At 42.8% G+C, this 21,314-nt stretch overlaps 1 protein-coding gene across 1 annotated transcript in view; it reads right to left on the bottom strand.

Moving 5' to 3' along the window:
* The window catches only part of LOC128970528 (multiple epidermal growth factor-like domains protein 6), a 230,828-nt gene that overhangs the window by 102,297 nt on the left and 107,217 nt on the right, over positions 1-21,314 (bottom strand). The window contains 1 exon segment of the mRNA XM_054385757.1: positions 11,105-11,227. Coding sequence (XP_054241732.1) covers positions 11,105-11,227 — 123 coding nt within the window.

Raw genomic sequence — 21,314 nt, forward strand, 5'->3', positions numbered from 1 at the left:
AACATTAAACCCCTGAGTGGTGTAGCAAATACTACAGCGTTTCCAAACCTTCAATGTTTTCTTTCTCAAAAGCTGATCAATAAACGTTTATGCATCGAGCAGTTTGGACAAAGGAAACTTCTCAGGCCAGCAGCACGTTTGCTCATGCCCAACTCTCTGCACTAACTCCCAATTACCAGGACTGGAGTCACATACAGAGAAACCCTGAAGGAGAGGAGTGTCATTCTCCCTGCACTTTAGGCAACCATTCTTTTCCAAAGGTAATAGCAAGTTACAGCTCCCACTTGGTATTTTCTTCCAGCTGGTAGAACCCACGTGAGGCTTTTCAGATGCCGGAGGAAGGACGTGGAAGCTGGAAGCCATGAGGAAGCAGCCCATGTGCTGAGTCTATAATCAGCTGTGACGCACAGTGAGCTTTCAAGCGCCATATGGACGAGACCAGCAGATGCTGTAGAGATGAGACTCTTCGTTTGTTGTTACCTGGGAGGCCTGTGACATCCAGAAACCATTTTTCCCTTTCAGTTCGTGTCAGATTGGTGATCAATAATTCATCTGATAGCTGAAACGCAGAACGAGGTGCCAGTTCTCTGTGGTTTATGAATAATATCATGCTTGTTAAAAACCACTGCTGCTGTGGAGCCCAGCAAAAGATGTGCTGCAGTAAATGTATGACATGCAGATAAGCTGCACTACACCTAACCCTGTGTAATCCTCACATAACCTCCAAATTAAACTGCCACTTGCATGGATTGCTTATGCAAAAGGCTGTTATTAAAACGCTGCAGCTGAATTAAGCGTTCAAAGAAGAAAAATCTAGACACACACACACAAAAAAACACTCCATGGAAAAAAGGGGGAAAAAAAAAAAGAGAGAGAGAGAGATTTTTCCTCTGCAGGAAAAAAGATATTTACTCTGATTATCACAGAATCACAGAAACATCCAGGTTAGAAAAGACCCTCAGGATCGCCAAGTGCAACCAATAACTCTACTCTAAAAGGTTCACCCCTAAACTATATCCCCAAGCACCACATTCAAACCACCTTTAAACACATCTGGGGTTGGTGACTCACCCACCTCCCTGGGCAGCACATTCCAATGCCTGACCACTCTTGTAGTGAAAAAACGTTTCCTAACATCCAGTCTAAACCTACCCAGTTACAGCTTGAGGCTGTTCCCTCTTCTTCTATCACTAATTAGCTTCTATCACTAATTAGAGAAGAGACCAGCACCAGCCTCTCTACAATGTCCTTTCAGGTAGTTGTAGACAGCAATGAGGTCTCCCCTCTGCATCCTCCTTTTCAAACTGAACAGCCCCAACTCCTTCAGTCACTCTCCACCAGATTTATTCTCCAGGCCCTATGCTGAAATGATCACTGAATTCTTGAAATATAAGTAATCCCAGGACTCTGCCCCCAGACCCAAGGCTGCAAACAAATTGGATTCCTTCAGCTGTTGCTTTGGAGCCTTGGATAAGGACATTGCTCTCGACAGCAGCCGTTTCTACCCAACTGGTCTGCAGAAAACTTCTCCTCAAGAATTGACTGAGAACCGACTGTGCCTGTCCTCAGCTCCAATCAATAAAAACATGAATCCAGGATAAACGAGCTCACTCTTCAATGGCAAAATTCACTTTGGAGGAAGCTGTCACAACTGTTAGTTCATTTACCCTGAGGGATATCAGATGTGAGACATTATGTGGTTTAGCTCACAGCCGTCTTTGTTCAGCACGTAAAAGAGGAGCGGGGAGACTTTAGCAACAGTCAAGCACAAGTAGGGAAAACCTAAGCAAGTGCAATTCAAATTAAAAAGTAAATCAATTATCAGAGCATTAGATGCTGTTCCTGTCTAAGGCTGCTCAAAAAATAGGTTGAAGTGCTTGCTCTGGTCCGAGTGCTCAAAAAAATAGGTTAAAGTGCTTGCTCTGCTCCGAGTGATGTGTCTGCCCTTCCCTGCCGAAAGAGAAGCAGGCCAGACACAAAATGACTGCTTTTGCAGAATTTAATTAATTTTAATTGAAAGGGTTGATGTGCCCCCAGCGTGTCACTGAGTTAGGCTTGGAAGGGGGCACAAAACGAGATGGGCCTGACCAAACCTACCCATGCCATTCCCTGTGTGGCTGAGAGTCTGAAATGAGCCTGCCAAAATTCAGCTCAGGTTCCTGCCTGCCTTGGGCTTGCCATTAATCAGCATTCATTTTGAAAGTCCAATAACCTACAATTAATGCCACCTTTACTATGAACCTGTGGTAATTTTTCCTACTTATTTTGAGCATGTTTTTTTGCTGTACTACTACCCTGAGGAGACAAATGCAGAAAGATGACACTATTTGCCTCGGAGAGTGCAACAGCTTCTCCCAGCTATTGATCCCAGGCAGCTCTGAAGGCAGCGCTGGAGCGTGTGAGGAAGGTCAGACAAACGACCTCCAGCCCTCACTTCTTCTCAAGAGCCAGAGACAGATGCTTAGACATTAGAAGATGCAGCAGAAATAAAATTACATTCCCCATAAAGTTTGCAAATGTAGCTATGAATGCCTTCAATAGCTCCTGCTGGATCTTCTCTGCAGCCATCCACAAGCAGCACACAATTCTCCCCTAGGGTATCCACATTTCCAAATTCTTAGCTTGATGTTGTATAGAAGATGGCCTGCTGAATTAAACTATTAATTTCCTCCTCCTCTTTGAATCTGCTTTTACTCCAGTGGTGTAGTAGCCAGGTTTGAATATTACTTGTGTTGGTTGCTGGTCACCTTTTCAACATTTAAAAAAGAAAAAATGTAGAAGGGACCTCTGGAGATCATGGAGTCCAAACCCCTGTTAAAGCAGGATGATCTAGGGCAGGATGCACAGGAAAGCAACCAGGCAGGCTTTGAAAGTCTGCAGAGAAGGAGACTCCACAACCTCTCTGGGCAGCCTGTTCCAGTGCTCCTTCACCTGCACAGTAAAGAAGTTTCTCCTCATGTTGAGGTGGACCTTCCTGTGTTCCAGATTATATTCATTGTTCCTTGTCCTATTACTGGGCACCACCAAAAAAAAGACCATCACCTTCATCTTGACACCTACCCCTCAGATATTTATAGACATTAATAAGATCCCCTCTCACCATCCCTTACATGTAACCAGTTCTTTTCACAGTTAATGCTCATAATCAGGTTGGACAGGACTCTGAGCAACCTGGTTTAGTTGAGGATGACCCTGCTCACTCCAGGGAGGTTGGACTTGATGACCTTTAAAGGTCTCTTCCAATCCAGCCCACTCTCCTGCCTAAGTTAAAGAAAATCATGGAAGTCTGACTGCATAAAGCTACACAGTGTTTCAAATGCACAATTAATTCTTAATCTAATATATTTCCCTGTATAAGAGGGGTAAGGGAACCCTCGATTTTTATCAACTGGGACCTGAAACCAAAAGCAGTAATCATGCTTTTTATTTGTGACTAAACATACTGAACATTTGACAGGTAGAAGCAACCATAAATAAACAATGTTTAAATGCAAAAGCAAGCACTGCTGCTTGTTGCATTCACTTCAAATGATCAGACATCTACCAGTATTCTGGATGTTCAGACTAATGGAGAAGCAATTGTTTATCCTTCAGCCTCTGACAGAGTGCTTCACAGCCTTTTCATATTTTGAAACTTCAACATTTGGGAGTTTTCTGATTTAGCTATAAGAATCCTTGCTGAAGTACCCAAGAGAACCTGGTGACAGGGTTAGAAATAGCAAAATTTAGGATTCTTTTTCTTTTACTTATTCTTTTTCTCCTCCTTTTTGGATTGCTGTGAAAAAACAGTTGTAAAAAAATATCTTAGTCAGCAAGATTGTTCACCCAGTGTCTGCTAAAGTCACAAGATGAAGTTGTTTGTGCCTCTAATTCTCTGAGGTGGACACTGAGTAGCCACAGTGATTCAGTCGCAAATAATTAGATAACTGTGATACAATTTCTGCAACTGATTTTATTTCCATATCTCAAAACAAGGTCTTGAAATAGAGAAAGACAGAGAGGGCTGGGTAGGCTTTGCCTCATCCAGGAGTATCTTCATTCTATTACTCTAAGATCTGAGCTCATAGGAGCGGTACTTGTTACACCTGTAATCAGGACTGCTGTATTTTTCTGTTTGTAAAATATATTTTTTTTCCTTATTCTCCTCCTGTTGAAGCATTCCTGAAAAGAACTAACTCTGTGTCACGGCACACCATCGTGTTGCGAGTCAAACACAACCTTCTGAGATAAGACAATGCAAAAGCATTCCATTTCTCTCCAGTGGGCTTATTTTCTCCTGTTTTATTACAAAAATTAATGGATCAAAAATCTCCTTGGAATTTCCCTAGAGGTGTGTGGTATTTATGTCCTTCAGGGTTTTTCTTTTTCTTTCCCTACAGGGCATTGCAGAAGCTTGGTGCATTGATTTGCTGGGCAAAGAAACCAGGCCAAATGCAGAATTAGCATGTTTGTTCTCTTTGAGAAAAACAGAGTTTGACAAGAATAAGTTACACCTCAAGCCCTGCAGACTAAATAAATGCTGAGGTCATTTCAATAAGCACTTTCTTTCTCTTGGACAAATCCTTCAGTATTCCTTTTAGCCCAGCTATTAACTCTTCTATGGCAACAGTGTTTGGAGAGCTCACCTCTGACCTGGGATCAGGCTAAATGAGTGACACCAGTGACTACTCCATTACTGGGGTAAACAGTGGTGGCCTTGCAAAGTCACACACTGGCTCTTGACACAGCTGTTCCCTAAGTCCCTCTGGCAGAAGTCAGGAAACCTGCCAGGGCTACAAGGTTTGACCAAAACCCCAAGGGATGGAGTTGCAGTGATTGCAATATTACTTTAATCAGTAAAATAAAAGCTTCTCTTCATCAACAGCTAATCACAGGACTTCATTTGTCTCTAACTTCCTTCAGTTGTCGTGACAGTTGAGAGCACAACCACATAAATAAGAAAAGGCAGTTTACCAAAGGAGGTCAACACAAGGCCATGACCTTGTTTTATGTGACTTCTGGAGCTTATCCGTGTGTGAAAATGCACTTTTGTAGCTGTCACTACAGCATCCCTTACAGATCTGCACTTATGCCAAGAACTGAGTTGAAAATGGTATTTGTGTTCATAAAGCACCACTTCTGCTTTTTGTGATCTTCCAGCCGAATCATTTAGCATTAGTATAAAACATTCAATGAGAGTATCTTTAGGTCTCACAGTGTATCTCACTGCACAGCAAGTACTCTGTGGAACAACAATGTGCCCTTTTGGCCAAGAAAGCCAATGGGATCCTGGGATGCATCAAGAAAAGTGTGTCCAGCAGGGCTAGGGAAGTTCTTCCACCTCTCTACTCTGCCCTGGTGACACCACAACCACACCTGCTATACTGTGTCCAGTTTTGGGCTCCCCAGTTCAAGAAAGACAGAGAACTGCTAGAGAGAATCCAACAGATTCCAAGAGGATGCTTAGGGGACTTGAGCATCTCCCCTACAAAGAGAGACTGAGATCCCTGGGGCTCTTTAGTCTGGAGAAGAGAAGACTCAGAGGGGATCTGATCAATGTCTATAAATATCTGAAGGGTGGGTGTCAAGTGGAGGGGGCCAGGCTCTTTTTGGTGGTGCACACTAAGAAGACAAGAAACAATGGGTTCAAACTTGAATGTAGAAGATTTCACTGGAACAGGCTGCCCAGAGAGGTTGTGGAGTCTCCTTCTCTGGAGGCTTTCAAAACCCACCTGGATGCATTCCTGTGTGGACTACCCGAAATGGTCCTGCTCTGGCATCTCTTGAGGTCCCTTCCAACCTCTAACATGCTGTGATACTGTGATGTAAGAAGTCAGTGTTACTTCTGCTTAACAAATAAGGAGGATTTATACCCCTTAACACATGTTCTCTCACCAAGAGACCCTTGGTGAGACCTCAGACCATGTTAGAGCTTTCAGGGCAAATCCACTCACAGACACTGGTCAGACTGCTCCCAAAACCACTGAATGCCAGTAGGGATGCGTAGGACACAGACTCAGGCCACCACTGGAAGATGTCAAGTATTAATCTGTTGTATTATTTGTGCAGTGTTAAATCCAAATACTTTCTCACCATCAATTTCCATCAGTCACAGGAAGAGCAAGAGGTAAGCATGAGCTTTCTGTCACAATCTGTGATGCCTACACGACTATCTTGCCAGAAAATATTTCTCTGTCAGATAAGAAAACTGAAGCTGTGTCCATGAACACTGGAGAGTAAAATCTGCAGTATGACATGTAGATAATTCCTTTTGAAAGGCTAATCAGTTCCCTGCTCCAGCTTGGCATTCTGTACAGACAGACATGCCTCCACCTTCCCACAACATGCCTCTTGACATGAGTGCCCCTCACTGAAATGAGGCAAGAGGCTACATCCCACATCACTCTGAATGATGGCTCCTGCTGGGAGAGCCCCCAGTGGGTTAGGAATGATCCTCACAGACCTTGAAAGGAATTCAGGCCCTCCAGAGTTCCCAGGCTGTGCTGCTCCATCCTCTTCCCCTTGTGGCTGTAACCAGCCTCAGAACCACCCAAGAAAGGGAAGGTTTAGTCAATGCTGATAGCAATAACTTACTCTCAGATTACCTTGCTTATTTTATGCCTTTGTCTTGTTCATACACCTCCACTATGGGGACAGGCTGAGAGAGTTGGGGCTGCTCAGCTTGCAGAAAAAAAGGCTCCAGGGAGACCTTAGAGTGGCCTTGCAGTACCTGAAGGGGACCTACAAGAAAGCTAGGAAGGGCATGTAGTGATAGGATGAGAGGCAATGGATTGAAGTTTGAGGAGGGCAGATTTAGAAGGGATATTAGGAAGAAATTCTTTACAGTGAGGATGGTGAGACACTGGAAGAGGCTGCCCAAGAAGGTTGTGGATGCCCCCTCCTTGGAGATGTTCAATGCCTTAGGCAATCTGGTCTAGTGGAAGGTGTCCCTGCCCATGCAGGGGAGTTGGAACTAGATGATCTTTAAGGTCCCTTCCAACCCAAACCATTCTATGAATCTATGAATATTTATGCAGCTTTGTGTCTTGCATGCATCTCTGACATCCTAGAACAGGGAAACACTGAACATTCTCAGCTCCTTCTAGCTGGGAAATTAGACCTTTGGGTCTCCTAAGATTGCTCACAAAACCCCCAGGTATTATTGATCAGATCAGCAGTACCGTCATTATGTTGTTGGATGAGTGAATTTTTTTATCCACTTTCCCTTCCTTATCATTAAACAGCTACAAATGACTAAAACCGTTTTTTTTTTCCTTTGAAAAAAAAAAAAAAAAAGGTAAAGTTATTTCCTGACAACATCTTTCCTTTCTGTCAGAAGGATGCTCTGTTTTGGTACTGAAAAAAAAAAAAAACTAAGATCAATCCTTGCACTAACAATGACTTACTGAATAAAATCTGTACTACTTCCATGCTGCTTTTCTAACAATTCAAATTATTTCTACCTCTGGCTTATAAAAACAAAACAAAACCAAACCCCAAAAAATCCCCAAAACTCCAAACCCAAGCCTGTGCACCAATTGATCATTTCAGTCACCAGTGAAATAAAACCAACCACAAGACAGATAATGGGAGCAGAACAATAGTACACATCTATTTAACGCTTGAGTTTAGACTAAAGGGTAACATAAAGCACAATGATGCTATAAAGAATGAATGTAACCACCCAGAACAACTACAAGCCCTTATCTCCCTCTAAAAATGCTGCCTAACCTGACTGAGAAGCTGTTTTACTCTCACCTGCAAAATGACCTCTTCGAGCAATGCAGAGGCATCAATAAGACACCGACTCAGGGTCACATCCTGACAGACCAGCGCCTTCCAGCAGCATGTGCAGTTCTGTTTGGAAGCAAACTTCTCCCTTAGGTAGTAATCAACCACTGAGTTACTTCTACAGTAACATCTGAGGGCTAGAAGCTGGCTGAAGTTGGCCTTCTTGCAAGTCAGTGCAGCCACAAGCTCTTTGTTCTCTTATCTCCACAGAAGTTCAAGTGCGATTAGTGTCACCACTACGTGCACTTTGTTCTCTGACTTGAGTGTTTCCAGTTTATTGGATGTTTCCATTTTTGTCTGAAGATTTCAAGCAGCTGCTTCAAAAGGCATGATAGCAGCCTCCTGTAATTCACAGTCTGACAGTGTATCAGAGGTTGGAAGGGACCTCCAGAGATCATCAGGTCCAATCCCCCTGCCAGAGCAGGATCACTTAGGGTAGTCCACACAGGAATGCATCCAGGTGGGTTTGGAAAGTCTCCAGAGAAGGAGACTCCACAACCTCCCTGGGCAGCCTGTTCCAGTGCTCTGTCACCCTCGCTGTGGAAAGAAGTTTCTCCTCATGTTGAGGTGAAATTTTCTATGTTCAAGTTTGAACTCATTGTTCCTTGGCTTATCACTGTGAACCACCACAAAGAGCCTGGCCCCCTCCACTTGACACTCACCTCTTAGATATTTATAGACATTGATCAGATCCCCTCTGAGTCTTCTCTTCTCCAGACTAAAGAGCCCCAGGGATCTCAGTCTCTCTTCATAGGGGAGATGCTCAAGCCCCCTAACCATCCTCATGGGTCTCTCTTGGATTCTCTCTAGCAATTCATGGTTAGATCATACATAGCAACAGAATCAAATATCTTAAACACTGAGGTTTTATGGAATGTCAAAGGAGTAGAACTTAAAGTATATCTTAAGAACAGAAGAACTGTGTGGAAGAAGCACTGATTGAACTTATTAACACTAAACTATTTTAAAGGAAACGTGACTTTTACATACTACACAATTCAAGAGTAGAGGTGTCCCTAGCCATAACAGGGAGCTTGGAACTAGGTGATCTTTAAGGATCTTTAATGGATTGAAGCTTGAAGAGGGGTGATTTAGACTGGACATTAGAAAGAAACTCTTTACAGTAAGGGTGGTAAGAATCTGGAACAGGTTGCCCAGGGAGGTTGTGGATGTCCCTTCCCTGGAGGTGTTCAAGACCAGGTTGAATGAGGCTTTGAGCAACCTGGGCTAGTTGAAGGTGTCTCTGCCCATGGCAGGGGGATTGGAACTAATGACTTTTAAGATCCCTTCCAACCGAAACCATTCTACCATCCCTCCAACCCAAATGATTCCATGACAAGTAGGACCTGCATTCAAAACCATAGATTTTGGACAACTTTTATGCATATCTGAAAGCACTGTGTAGTCATAGAATAAAAGAATTGTTTTGGTTGAAAAAGACCTCGAAGATCATCAAGTCCAACCATTAACCAACCACTGCTAAGTCCACCACTATGTCCCTCAGTATCACATCTACATGGTTCTTAAAGCCCTCCAGGAATGGTGACTCCACCGCTTCCCAGGGCAGCCTATTCTAGGGCCTGACAACCCTTCAGGGGAAGAAATTTTTCCTAATATCCATCCTAAACTCCCCTGGAGCAACATGAAACCGTTTCCTCTTGTCCTACCACTTGTTATTTGAGAAAAGAGGCTGGCCCCCACCTCACTACAACCTCCTTTCAGGGAGCCCTAGAAAACAAGGTCTCCTTTCAGCCTCCTTTTCCCCAGGTTGAAGAACCCCACTTCCCTCAGCTACTCAGAAGATTTGCTCTGCAGACCTTTCAGCAGCTTCATTGCCCTTCTTTGGACATGCTCCAGCAATTCAATGTCCTTTTTGTAGTGGGGGCCCCCAAACTGGATCCTTGAGGTTCCTTCCAACCCTAACAATTCTATGATTTTGCAGACCTATGCACCATCTTCATATTACCAGTCAGGCCCCAAAAGAGGTAGAAGGTGGCTAAGGTGAAGAGACAGGAATCAGTAAATTAAACATACAATTTCTGGCTTGAGCTCTCCAAAGGACAACATTAAAGAATGGAGGACCATAATGAAAAGCTTCACTCAAGCTAAAAAAACCATCTACAGGTTGTTCCCATTGCCAAGCTGGCTATCAAATGACAGGCTGCTGTGGAAAGGATTCCTAACCCTTTTCTGAAGGAAAAAGGAGTGCAGCCAAATAAATTATCAGCTTCAGGTAAAGAATGAGGCCACAGCCAAGAAACACATTGCTTTGTAGAAACTTTAAGAAAGGAGTTGAAAGACAAAGGTAAAATGAAATCCTGGGAGGAAAAAAAAAAAAGGGGGGGGGGGGGATGCTTTGTGAGATACTAGACAACTGGAAAAACCAGAGATGTTTTCTTGTGAAAAGAAGATAACATAGTTCAGGAAAACCTACCTAGAGCCTTTCATCTTGAGATAATCAAAGCCTGTCAAGGATATACTTACTGCAGCAATGAAAAGCAATTGAGGGTGCAGTGCGGGCACACAGCCACGGCACACAAGATCGTATGGCAGGGAACATTCATCACATGCTAGAGGAGAGGGCAGGAAGTAGCCTGCAGTACTCTTGGCTACTTTACACCCTATCTCTACTTTTTTTTTTCAGCATCTGATGATGCAGAAGACATAGAAGCTGCATGTCAGCAGATCAGGCAGGCTTGTTTAGACCCCCTGTGTTTCCCAGTGCATCTTTAAGAAGCCTAACCACAATTCATGATATGCTCTAACATAAGCTTATGTGATGTTTTGCTTCCACAGAGAGTCAAGCTTTTGCATAAGAACAAATTCCTCTCCATAACACACTAACTAGACTCATATTTCCCTTAGGAAGAAGACAAATGGGCTTACATAGCATGTGGTTTTAAATCCTTTTTTATTCAGTTAATCTCTAGCTGTGGAACTGTGATTGAAATGCAAAAAGAAAAAAAAAAAAAAGGATGTGTATTTTCTGATAAGAACCATTTTGTTTTAGAGACAGACAAAATGTTATCAAACCCAGACTCTTTCTTCAAGTTTTCAAACTGATGATGGAAATTCCATAAGCAGAACATGGCACAGCCAATCCAGGTTAAGTGATAACTTTTTTTTTTTCCCCAGGAAAAGAAGATGAAAACCCATCCCTTTGAAGTGTTCTTACAGTTACATCTTCATAATCCAGACATGAGAAGATCTGCACTCTTGACAACTCTGAATATATGCTTTTCAGCTGGCTCCACATAAAAGCCTACACTTCCCTTTCCTTTCCAATGCCTTCTCTGATTTCTTACTAGCAATGAGACACAGTATAAAACATTACCTCCACATGATTTTCCATCTCCCTCCAGTTTCTGGCCAGCTGGACACTTGCAGTGGTAGCTGCCAATGGTATTACAGCACTGGTCCTGACAGCCACCATTCTCAGTGGTACATTCATTTACATCTGTTGGAAGAAAGCACATAGCAGTCAGTAAAGAGTAGGCAATGACCATATTACCAGGCTACCCAAGGACAATCTTCTATGATTCTGATGTGACAAAATGAGAAAGTTACTGAGATGTTCAGTTAAGAACCTAGAAAGCAACCATAGGAGTAGTGGCTCCTAGGTATGTTGCTGTGCCACTCAACTCAACCAAGAAATGCAACAGTTGAGATTTTCCTGCTCCACTTCTGCACAAGATAGGCTGCAGAATCCACCCAGCTCCAGCTGCAGGCTTGCCCAACTTACCAACTTCTTGCTGTTTATGCAGCAAGATCAGCAACAATCTTTATACTGTCATTTTCACCAGGCTAGGTGCATTAGGTTGCTTCTAGCAGTCACAGCAGAGATGAGAATATTACCATCTCTGAAAGACAACAGCCTTTTAAATCAACAGTAGCATTTTAAATCAATTGAGGTCCTTCTTTCCTTCAGATGTGTACAGTAATATCTACACTCCTCATTCACCTGATCAAGTTAGTGCTTGCCTGCCTGCAGAAATAGAACTTTACACATTATAAATGAAGAACATTAAAGAACTGCATAAATAAGTCAATAGGCTGGACAATGGCAGAGAAAAAAAAAAAAACGTCAGTGAAGACATTTGATTTGTAACTTGTGTGTTTAAATATTCTACATAAGAATTTTTGAAGAAACGTGAGGAACATCATCAACTTGATAATACTGCCCTGTGGAACAGGATCAGAAATGACAGATGGTGTGGAAGTTTTTCCAAAAGAGAAAATTTATCAAATGGGACAGTAAAGGTAACAAAAGCAGCAGGTATTGGCTGCACTGAGTTCAGGTATTCTGGAACACATAGTCGTGTGATGCTCCCTTCTTTGCTTGGCTCCCTCTGAAGTGTTAGTGTCACACAGACATTATTCAGCAGTGCAGGGGGACATGGGGACACCAAAAAACCTGGACACAAGTAACAGCCTATGGGTGTCTTTTGTTCAGTTTGCTGACAAATGTCTTGGACTGGCCTGGTGGCAGAGCAGACCTGCTTGCCATGCTGGAAAGGGAACATAGCTGAGGGGACACACCAGGTTCTGAAAGCCTGGCATGAGTACACAGATGACAGATTGCCCATCTGCAAGACCTTTGGCACTGGTAGAGATCACACGTTACACTCAGGCTAGAGAGCAGGAAAAGCAGGAGGAGGAAGATTAAGCAAGAGAAGATGAGCACCATTATGACTGTAAAAATCACAGGCAGTTATTTCATAGCAGCAGCTCCCTGCATCTCCAGCAGGGAAATGAGGCTTTCTAAAAGGCTTCTAATTAGCCTCTGGCTAAAAGAAATACAAAGTGCTGTAAAGCCAAGTCAAATAAAGAAAGAATTTCAGATTCATGCAAAAGATATGGGAGCCTTTCAACCGCAGTCTAAAGCTGTTAAAGTCTAAGACTTACCAAGGTTCGTTAGCTCTTCAATGAGCTTAACTTTACTAACTCATTTCTGATCCTGGCTAAAAACCAGAGGTTAAAAGACATTTTTGGGGAGGTTGCAGGATATTAAAAAGCAACAGAAAAACATGCCACAAAACACCAATATTTACTAAGAGGCAGCTAAAGAGGCACAAACTCACCAAACCCAACTCATTACCCTGCATCTACAGATTCAAGTGTAACGACCAACACACCAAAACTTCCTTTGTGCTAAGTGATACTGACAAACACTGGCAAATTGGCAAAATCGTCCACCCCAATAACTCAGTTACCTCAGACCTGCACACAGAATCACAGGATCCAACCACAGGAGTTGGAAGGGACCTCGAAAAAAATCAAAATCCAGCCCCCTGCCAGATTGGGATCACCTAGAGTAGGTCACACAGGAACACATCCAGGTGGGTTTCGAATGTCTCCAGAGAAGGAGACTCCACAACCTATCAGGGCAGCCTGTTCAGGGCTCTGCCACCCTTATAGTGAAAAGGTTTTCCCTTATGTTCACATGGAATCTCCTCTGCTCCAGCTTTCACCTGTTGCCCCTTGTCCTATTGTTGGACATCACTGAGCAGAGCCTGGCTCTGTCCTCCCGACACTCACCCTTCATATCTTTGTAAACACAAATGAGGTCACCTCTCAGTCTCCTCTTCTCCAAGCTAAAGAGCCCCACCCTTTCCTCATAAGGGAGATCTTCCAGTCCCCCTTCCTCATCCTCATGGCTCTGTGCTGGACTCACAACAAACCAAATCCTAACTGGGGTGAAGCCAGCAGGGCTCGCCTCGATTTCATGGGAACACAATTTGAGCAGAAACTTTTCAGAAGGAAAGCAACTCTCCTCTGCCCAAAAATGCAAACCCAAATCATACCAAAACAAGCCCTGTGTCTGTTCACTTCTCTCCAGCAAGAGATGGAGAGAACATATGACAAGAAACAGATTTTAGACATACTCCTCAAAGCACTGGGAGAAGGCACGCCAGTGCTGAGCATCGTAGGGAAGATCGACAAAACAGGCATGTTCCAAATGATTTACTCCCTCTGACTAGCAGACATCTTGATGTGCCTTGTGGTAATAAACAGTAATGAGCCACATAATAACCCAGCTCCACAGCTTCGACTTCTATTTATACTAACAGGGTTGAAAACTAATAATAAAGAAAAAAATCCCCAAACCTCTTGCTTGTTTTTGAACAGCAATGGGAAGGACGACTTCATTCTTCTGCACTGTGTTTAGCACCTACAATGCTACAGAACTTCCTGGCATAAAATATTCATTAAGTGATGTGGTCTACGATGCACAGCCCAATTTATTAACACCAGTGCCTGTGTTTTAGAGTCAAAATATTGGGAGCAAACCTTTCCAGCTGAGGAGCTAATCATTATCCTCTTGATTTCACTAGGGTATTAGACAGTCGGAAGTGTATGGTGCCACTGCATACTAATGTATAGAATGTTTTTCCTTTTGATTGCAACGTGCTTCTCTTAGCAATTGGAAATCTTTTTTTTTTCTTGTTCAGCATCAAATGCTGTGTGATCCACCTAAGAGTTTTGCCCCCAGAAAGGTGTTGTGCTCTATGACTGATAACCTCGTTGTCTTCTTCCAAGTCTGTCTTCTTACTGCCCTGTCCAGGATTTCCTTGTCTCTGCCTCAATACCTGTTTTCATCCTTTGAGGAAATGAGGATGATTAAGGGCCTGCAGCACATGCCCTATGAGGAGAGGCAGAGAGCCCTGGGGCTTTTTAGTCTGGAGAAGACAGAGGGCATTTAATAAATATTTATAAATATCAAGAGGGAGGGGACAGGCTCTGCTCAGTTGCACCCCAGGATAGGACAAGGGGCAATGGATAGAAACTGCAGCACAGGAGGTTCCACCTCCACATGAGGAGGAACTTCTTCACTGGGAGGGTCCCAGAGCACTGGAACAGGCTGCCCAGAGAGGTTGTGGAGTCTCCTTCTCTGGAGACTTTCAAGCCCCATCTGGATGCATTCCTGTGTGACCTGTGCTGGATTCTATGGTCCTGCTCTGGCAAGGGGGTTGAACTCGATCTCTTGAGGTCCCTTCCAACCCCTAACATCCTGTGTGTGTGTGATCCTGTGTGTCTGTGTGTGCTTTCATCCCTTTCTTTGCTGGTGCTTCACTGCTTTGTCTATCGTGTGTAAAAACCCTGATTTTCAGCCACAAACCTCTTTAAAACAAGTACCTCATCTAAAGCTAATCATCAGAACTCAAAAATTAAATTATAAATATGCTTTAAGACACCAAAATAAGCTTTTTGACAGAGCTTTAGCCCTATTATAAAGCACTTTTGAAGGAATACCCTCACTAGGTACAAAAGGTACAAGTCTTAGTGCTATGAAAATTTCCTCTTTAAGCATCTGCATCCTTCACTCTCCTGTCTCCTGTACAAGATCTTCTCCATCACCTGTCCCCTGCCAAGTTGTTTTGTATAACTCAGTAATAAAGGTCAGATGCTGCCTCAGTCCAAGAAGCACAAAAAATAAATTATCTGAAAGTGAAGTAATAAGAAATGTGTTTTACATTTGTAAAAAGACAGGTCATACAGCTCTTATAAGCCACAATCAGCTGCTCTATATTCCTAAAAACACAGAGTAGTCAGGATTTAAAAATCTGATTACAGCTTAGCCCCTGTAAAAAAAAAAAAAAGAAAAGAAAAAAAAAAGAAGGGAAAAGAGCTTGACAAAAAACCCAGTTCTGTCAATGATAAATTCCTGTCTGTTTTCCATATTCAATGTCACTCAAGGTTGCAAATATATTTGCCTTTTTGAAGAGGAAGAAAAATGACAGAAAATTTCTGACATGTAACAAGTCTGCCAGGGTAGGTCTGAGGAAAGTTCAGTGTAATCAAGACCATCAATCCATCTGTAATGACACGCTGTAGGCTCTTCACACACAAAAAAAAACCCCACCAAATAAATGTGATGTTTGCTACTGCAATGCTTCACATTTATTTATGGAGCCAATGTTGCAACACAGAAACATTATCCATGGGACATACTCTGTGTGAGTTTTCAATCCTGTCATGTGAAGGGGGGAAAAAAAATGGAAAAGCCACTTCATCTAGATGCACTTGATATTAACTTTATATATGATCTGTCTACTATACCTATGAGAAAAAAAATAATCCATAGCATATTTTAAATCTACTAACATTGCAAAGTGTGGATAGTGCCTGTGTCCCACACTCCCTGCACATGAGTTATTGTAGAACAGCACTGCATGAAAAGGTATAAATTTGACTACAAAACTAGCCAATATTTGATATGTAGGGGAGTGTGCCTTTATTCCAGGAAACAGATCGCCTTTACCCAATTAAATATGCCTAGGAGCTCTATGTTAAATGGAGAAGGACTGATCCCAATTCACAGAATCACAGAATCAAGCAGGTTGGAAAAGACTTCAGAGACCAAGTCCAACCTATTACCTAATACCTAACACCTCCTGACAACTAAACCATGGCTCCAAGTGCCACATCCAAGCTTGTTTTGAACACTTCCAGGGATGGTGACTCCACCACCTCCCTGGGCAGCACATTCCAATGGCCAATTACTCTTCCTGTGAAGAACTTTCTCCTCACCTCCAGCCTAAACTCCCCCTGGTGCAGCTTGAGACTGTGTCCTGTTGTTCTGCTATTCGTTGCCTGGGAGCAGAGACCAACCCCCACCTGGCTACAACCTCCCTTCAGGTAGTTGTAGGTGGCAATAAGGTCTCCCCTGAGCCTCCTCTTCTCCAGACTAAACACCCCCAGCTCCCTCAGCCTCTCCTCACAGGCTGTGCTCCAGACCTCTCCCCAGCCTCGTTGCCCTTCTCTGGACATGTTCAAGTATCTCAATGTCCTTCTTAAACTGAGGAACCCAGAACTGGACACAGCACTCAAGGTGTGGTCTAACCAGTGCTGAGTATATGTGAAGAATGACTTCCCTGCTCCTGCTGGCCACACTATTTCTGACACAGGCCAGGATGCCATTGGCCTTCTTGGCCACCTGAGCACACTGCTGGCTCATGTTCAGCCAGCTGCCAACCAGCGGGCTGTCCTTTCCTTCTCTACCTTTATTTAATGATCCTGAGTCCCTGATTGAAAATATCACATGGCAGCACATGTCAGAGACATCCTCAGCTACAGGGAAAACAAAGATTTTACACAAGCCTTGGTAATTTCAGATTTCTTACAAACAAACTACAACTTTACATGAAAGCAGACGCTGGACAAAATGTTTTTCATTGATATTTTCATTTTTAAATCTAACAGCAGTGGTCTACACTGATACTAACTCTCAAACACAGCAAACAGATGAGGGAAGAATAAGTCTGAAAAGCAGAAATATATCAGGGCAGAAGTCTCCTCTGCACAACTCTGTGCTGAGCTCTTGTTGAGGGCTGCAGCTCTGCAAGGTGCTGCCGATGGAGTTGAATTCAGCATCTCTAAAATCCAACAGGGATTAAGCCTGCCCTGACAGCATGACTAGATGGACCTGCTGAAGGAGAAAGCATCTGCACTGAGCAGGGACAGGCCACGCTTCTGCAGCAATGGGATGACCCACTTGGCAACAAGTTTGATGTTTATATCTATGGGATAGAGCAGCTGACCCCACTGCCTACAAGTTGAAGTATTTTTCAGTGTATTTTACTCCTGCAACAAGTTTGTGCAGTGTGCATTAATATAGAGATTCATTTCTGAAGTAACAAAGAGAATCTCCTAAGTGCAGCTGGGTATTTAAAACCTCTTTTTCAGAGGTTTCTATATGTATCAGCTGCATATGAGCAACAACTTTATTTATTTGATGCAGCCACATGCAAACCTGCCATTTCAGGGACCAGCCCTTGGGGTTATAACCTGTGCTCTGACCTGTAAGCTGCTGACTTCAGCATGTGTCAGAGCTCACTGGACTCACAATAAATCACTGAAGTGGAGTCAAAAAAACCAACAAATCTGTAAAACTCATTCACATTATTGCAATACCAAATGGACAAAGCCCACCTTCGTGGAGAGGGGAGGTTATTTTGATTAGTTTAAAAGTGTTAGGCTAACACACCGGGCTTCAATTAGCAGTCAAAGTAATGAGAACATATTTATTTAGGAGGAAGACAGCATTTCACTAATAACACTGCTCCCCAGCTGGGATTTTTCTCCTGAAGACTGTAATGAAGGCAGTCTGCTTTCAGGACTCTAAATGTTAAGTATCTTTATCTAAGAAAGAGATCTGATTGCTGTCTCTGATAAGTGCTGGCAGCTTATATTGAATTTAATAGCAATTGAGAGATGGAAATTCCCAACTCAGTAAACACCTGGAGTGCTCTGTCCAGTTCTGGGCTCCCCAGCTCAAGAAGAACAGGCAGCTGCTGAAGAGGGTACAGGAAAGGGGCTACAAAGATGATTAGGGGACATGAACATCTTTCTTAAGAAGAAAGATTGAGGGACTTGGGGCTTTTCAGCCTAGAGAAAGCTGAGGGGGATCTTATTATTATTTACAAATACTTAATACTTAACGGGTGGGTGGCAGGAGGATGGGGCCAGTCTTTTTGCAATGGTGCCCAGTGACAGGACAAGAGGTTACAGGCACAAACATAAACATAGGAAGTTACATCTAAGTATGAGGAGAAACTTCATTACTTTGATGGTAGCAGAGCCCTGGACACGGCTGCCCAGAAAGGTGGTGGAGTCTCCTTCCCTGGAGCCATTCCAAACCGACCTGGATGCCATCTTGTGTGACCTGCTCACTGGTGAACTTACTATGGCAGGGTGGTTGGAGAGTGGATGAGCCCTGGAGGACCCTTTCAACCCTTACCATTCTGTGAACCTGCAATACTTGCATGTACAAACCCATCATAATGGTCTGAATCAAAGCCCAAATACAGTTTATAACACACAGCTTAAATGCAGCCACAACTGTACCTTACTATACCTGAGTGCCTGGTACAGACCCAAAGCAGGATATATGCAACTGTAGTACAATTTGCTTTTCCAGGGAGGTTTTATGGGCAAGTATCTGCAAGTCATAATGCACACTGGACAACTTCTTGTAGATATAAATAAAGCAAATAAATTTTTTTTATGTAAGTACTAAAGAGCCAGTGAACATGTAGCTCCTTAACTTATGGGGTTAGACACTGCTTTTTAAAATTATGGCCCAGATGGTCTGCAACCAAAACCATATGCCTAAAAAAGGCTGAAACCTGAGGAAGCTGATTGGAACTTTAAAGGCCACCGAGTGCTATGATGCAGCGAGTTGACACTAATGCATGTGCACATACATCAGAGCAGCATTACATGTAAATATGCAGTGATGAGCAAATACACTGGACAGCCTGGCAAGCACAAGGCTCACCCCAGAGACTGCATTTGCCTCTCCCTTCGTTCTGTGCAAGAGCTTTGTAACAGTCACCTTTGAGCAGTAATCGTCTCTGAAACATCAATTACATCCATCACTTCCAGTGCTAACCATAAATTACCTGCCTGAACAGAAAACAAAGCTGCTCATTCTGATAGTCAAGCACAGTCCTACACGTGTATTGATTAAGCACTCTTAGTGCTTTATTAGGTTTTCTTCCTTCACAAAGTCAATAACAGGATGAATATTTCTTCTGCTGCTGTTATGAAGTATCGTAAATCTGAGCTGTTATTAACAAGCAGCTGATTAGTGGAGCAAACTTATCTCAGAGTTTGGCACAGAATTATTGTGCATGAACTCCCAGAAGACTCCCATCACTGCCACTGTCTCCACTGGCAGCTGTAGGACTTGTGCTTTTGCAAGTTATCACCTCCACTTTTTACATGGTTTTTCTTTTTATTTTTCTTTCTTTCTTTCTTTTTTAGTTAAATCAGTGCTGCTCTCCTTCCTCTCTGTTCCCATGTCACAGAGAACATCAGCAGCCACATAACAAAGGTGTGTGTGACCTCTGCTCCCCCAGGATGTGGTCCCTGCCATTGTTTGCTTTGTTACTGGGACAGTACAAAAATTCCAGTGCATGAAACTTTGATGTAAAACCAAAACTCAAACGAATCTCCTTGTTAAACAGACTTCACTGGTATTAATTCTTCCTACAATCACCATCTGAAGAAACAACCAAACAGTTTCAACAATCATTTGGACTTGCTCAAATTAATTCCTTTGAAATCAGAGTAGAATTCTACAGAGGAAGGGGGGAAAGGCTCCAAGTTTAAATAAGTGAAACAACAAACTCTTAAACCCCAAGGTGCTGGCAAGCACTGCTGTGTTAGACTGGACCTCATCTTGTGCAATAGCAGAAGGCACTCAGTTCCCTGCTGCAGGTACAGAGATGGCCTCCTCCACCCCAAGCTCTTCTCCTGCTGCTCTTTGCCAGCTAAAGACTCAACTCCATTCTGAGCATTAGCACTTAAAAGCCCTTTTAAAGTCTCAATCACTGGTTATGGCATTTCCCCATGACCATATATATACAGCTGCTCTTTTTATCCTCCCCTGCTTTTAAATCCTAATGTCCTGAGCACCAATGACATTTTGCAACAACCCAAAACTAAACTGCCTATTGAAAAAAAAAATCAGCTTTGATTTTTTTTTTTTTAATCCCTCTTTAGAACTCTATCAAGCAGGAACAACTGCTTCCTAAAAGAAAAATGCAGGGCCTAAAGATGTGTAGATGTGATGCTGAGGGATGTAGTTTAATGGTGGACTTGGCAGTGCTGAGTTAATGATTGGACTCGATCTTCAATGTCTCTTCCAACCAAAACAATTCTACAAGTCTACTTAGTACTTTCACATCTGCAGAAAAGTTGCCCAAGACCTAAGTTTTTGAATGCAGGTCCTACTTGTAATCATAGAGTGGTCTGGGTTGAAAGAGACCAACCTAAATGGTTCTATAATTCGGTGATTCTGAATCATGCACTTTGTTTCCTACACCAACAACTAAAATGGGGCAGGGAGAGAAAAAAAAAAAAGAAAAAAAAAGGAAAAATCACAGTACAATAAAGTCTTATAATAGCAGTCATTTTAAAAGTGCATTTTGCCAGACAAGGTATGAATAATGCAACTAAACATCCCAGAACATCTGAATTAAGGAACAACAGACTAACGGATGCTAATTGGCAGTGATTGGAGATGATTGTGGAGTACGGCTGGAGCTATGATTACAAACAGGGTTGATGCATCCAGCCCAAACCTCAAGTACTGCTGCTGCAATTAAAGATATTTTATCAAATTAGACAAGTGTTTGCCTTTGCCTGCTAGGGTGGTTATGAGCAAAACATAAAAGAAAGCATCATTTGCTGTGCTGCAGCTTGCCTTAGATCAGAGCTCTGCCGAGATGGATTTCTTTCTGCTTTGACTTTTTATGTCACAAAATGGAGCCTTTTTTAGAAAGAATTCAGGCCTCTCCAGTGACATCCTTAAAAGCCTTAGCTTTTGTCTAGAAGTTCTTTTGCCCTAAAAATGCATTCTCTTTGCAGCAAATCTAACCCCCAGTACCAACAAGTGTGGTTATGCACACACAAATGAGAAAAGGCTTTGAACTCCCAAAGTTTGATTTCACAAAGTAAGCCCTTACATATTTTGCAGGCAGGTAAACATTCTTTAAAGATCATTTCCATAGCAGGGATTATTAGGAAAACTTCGG

The sequence above is a fragment of the Indicator indicator genome, chromosome 13 (genome assembly GCF_027791375.1).
Source record: "Indicator indicator isolate 239-I01 chromosome 13, UM_Iind_1.1, whole genome shotgun sequence".
Classification (NCBI taxonomy): Eukaryota; Metazoa; Chordata; class Aves; order Piciformes; family Indicatoridae; genus Indicator; species Indicator indicator.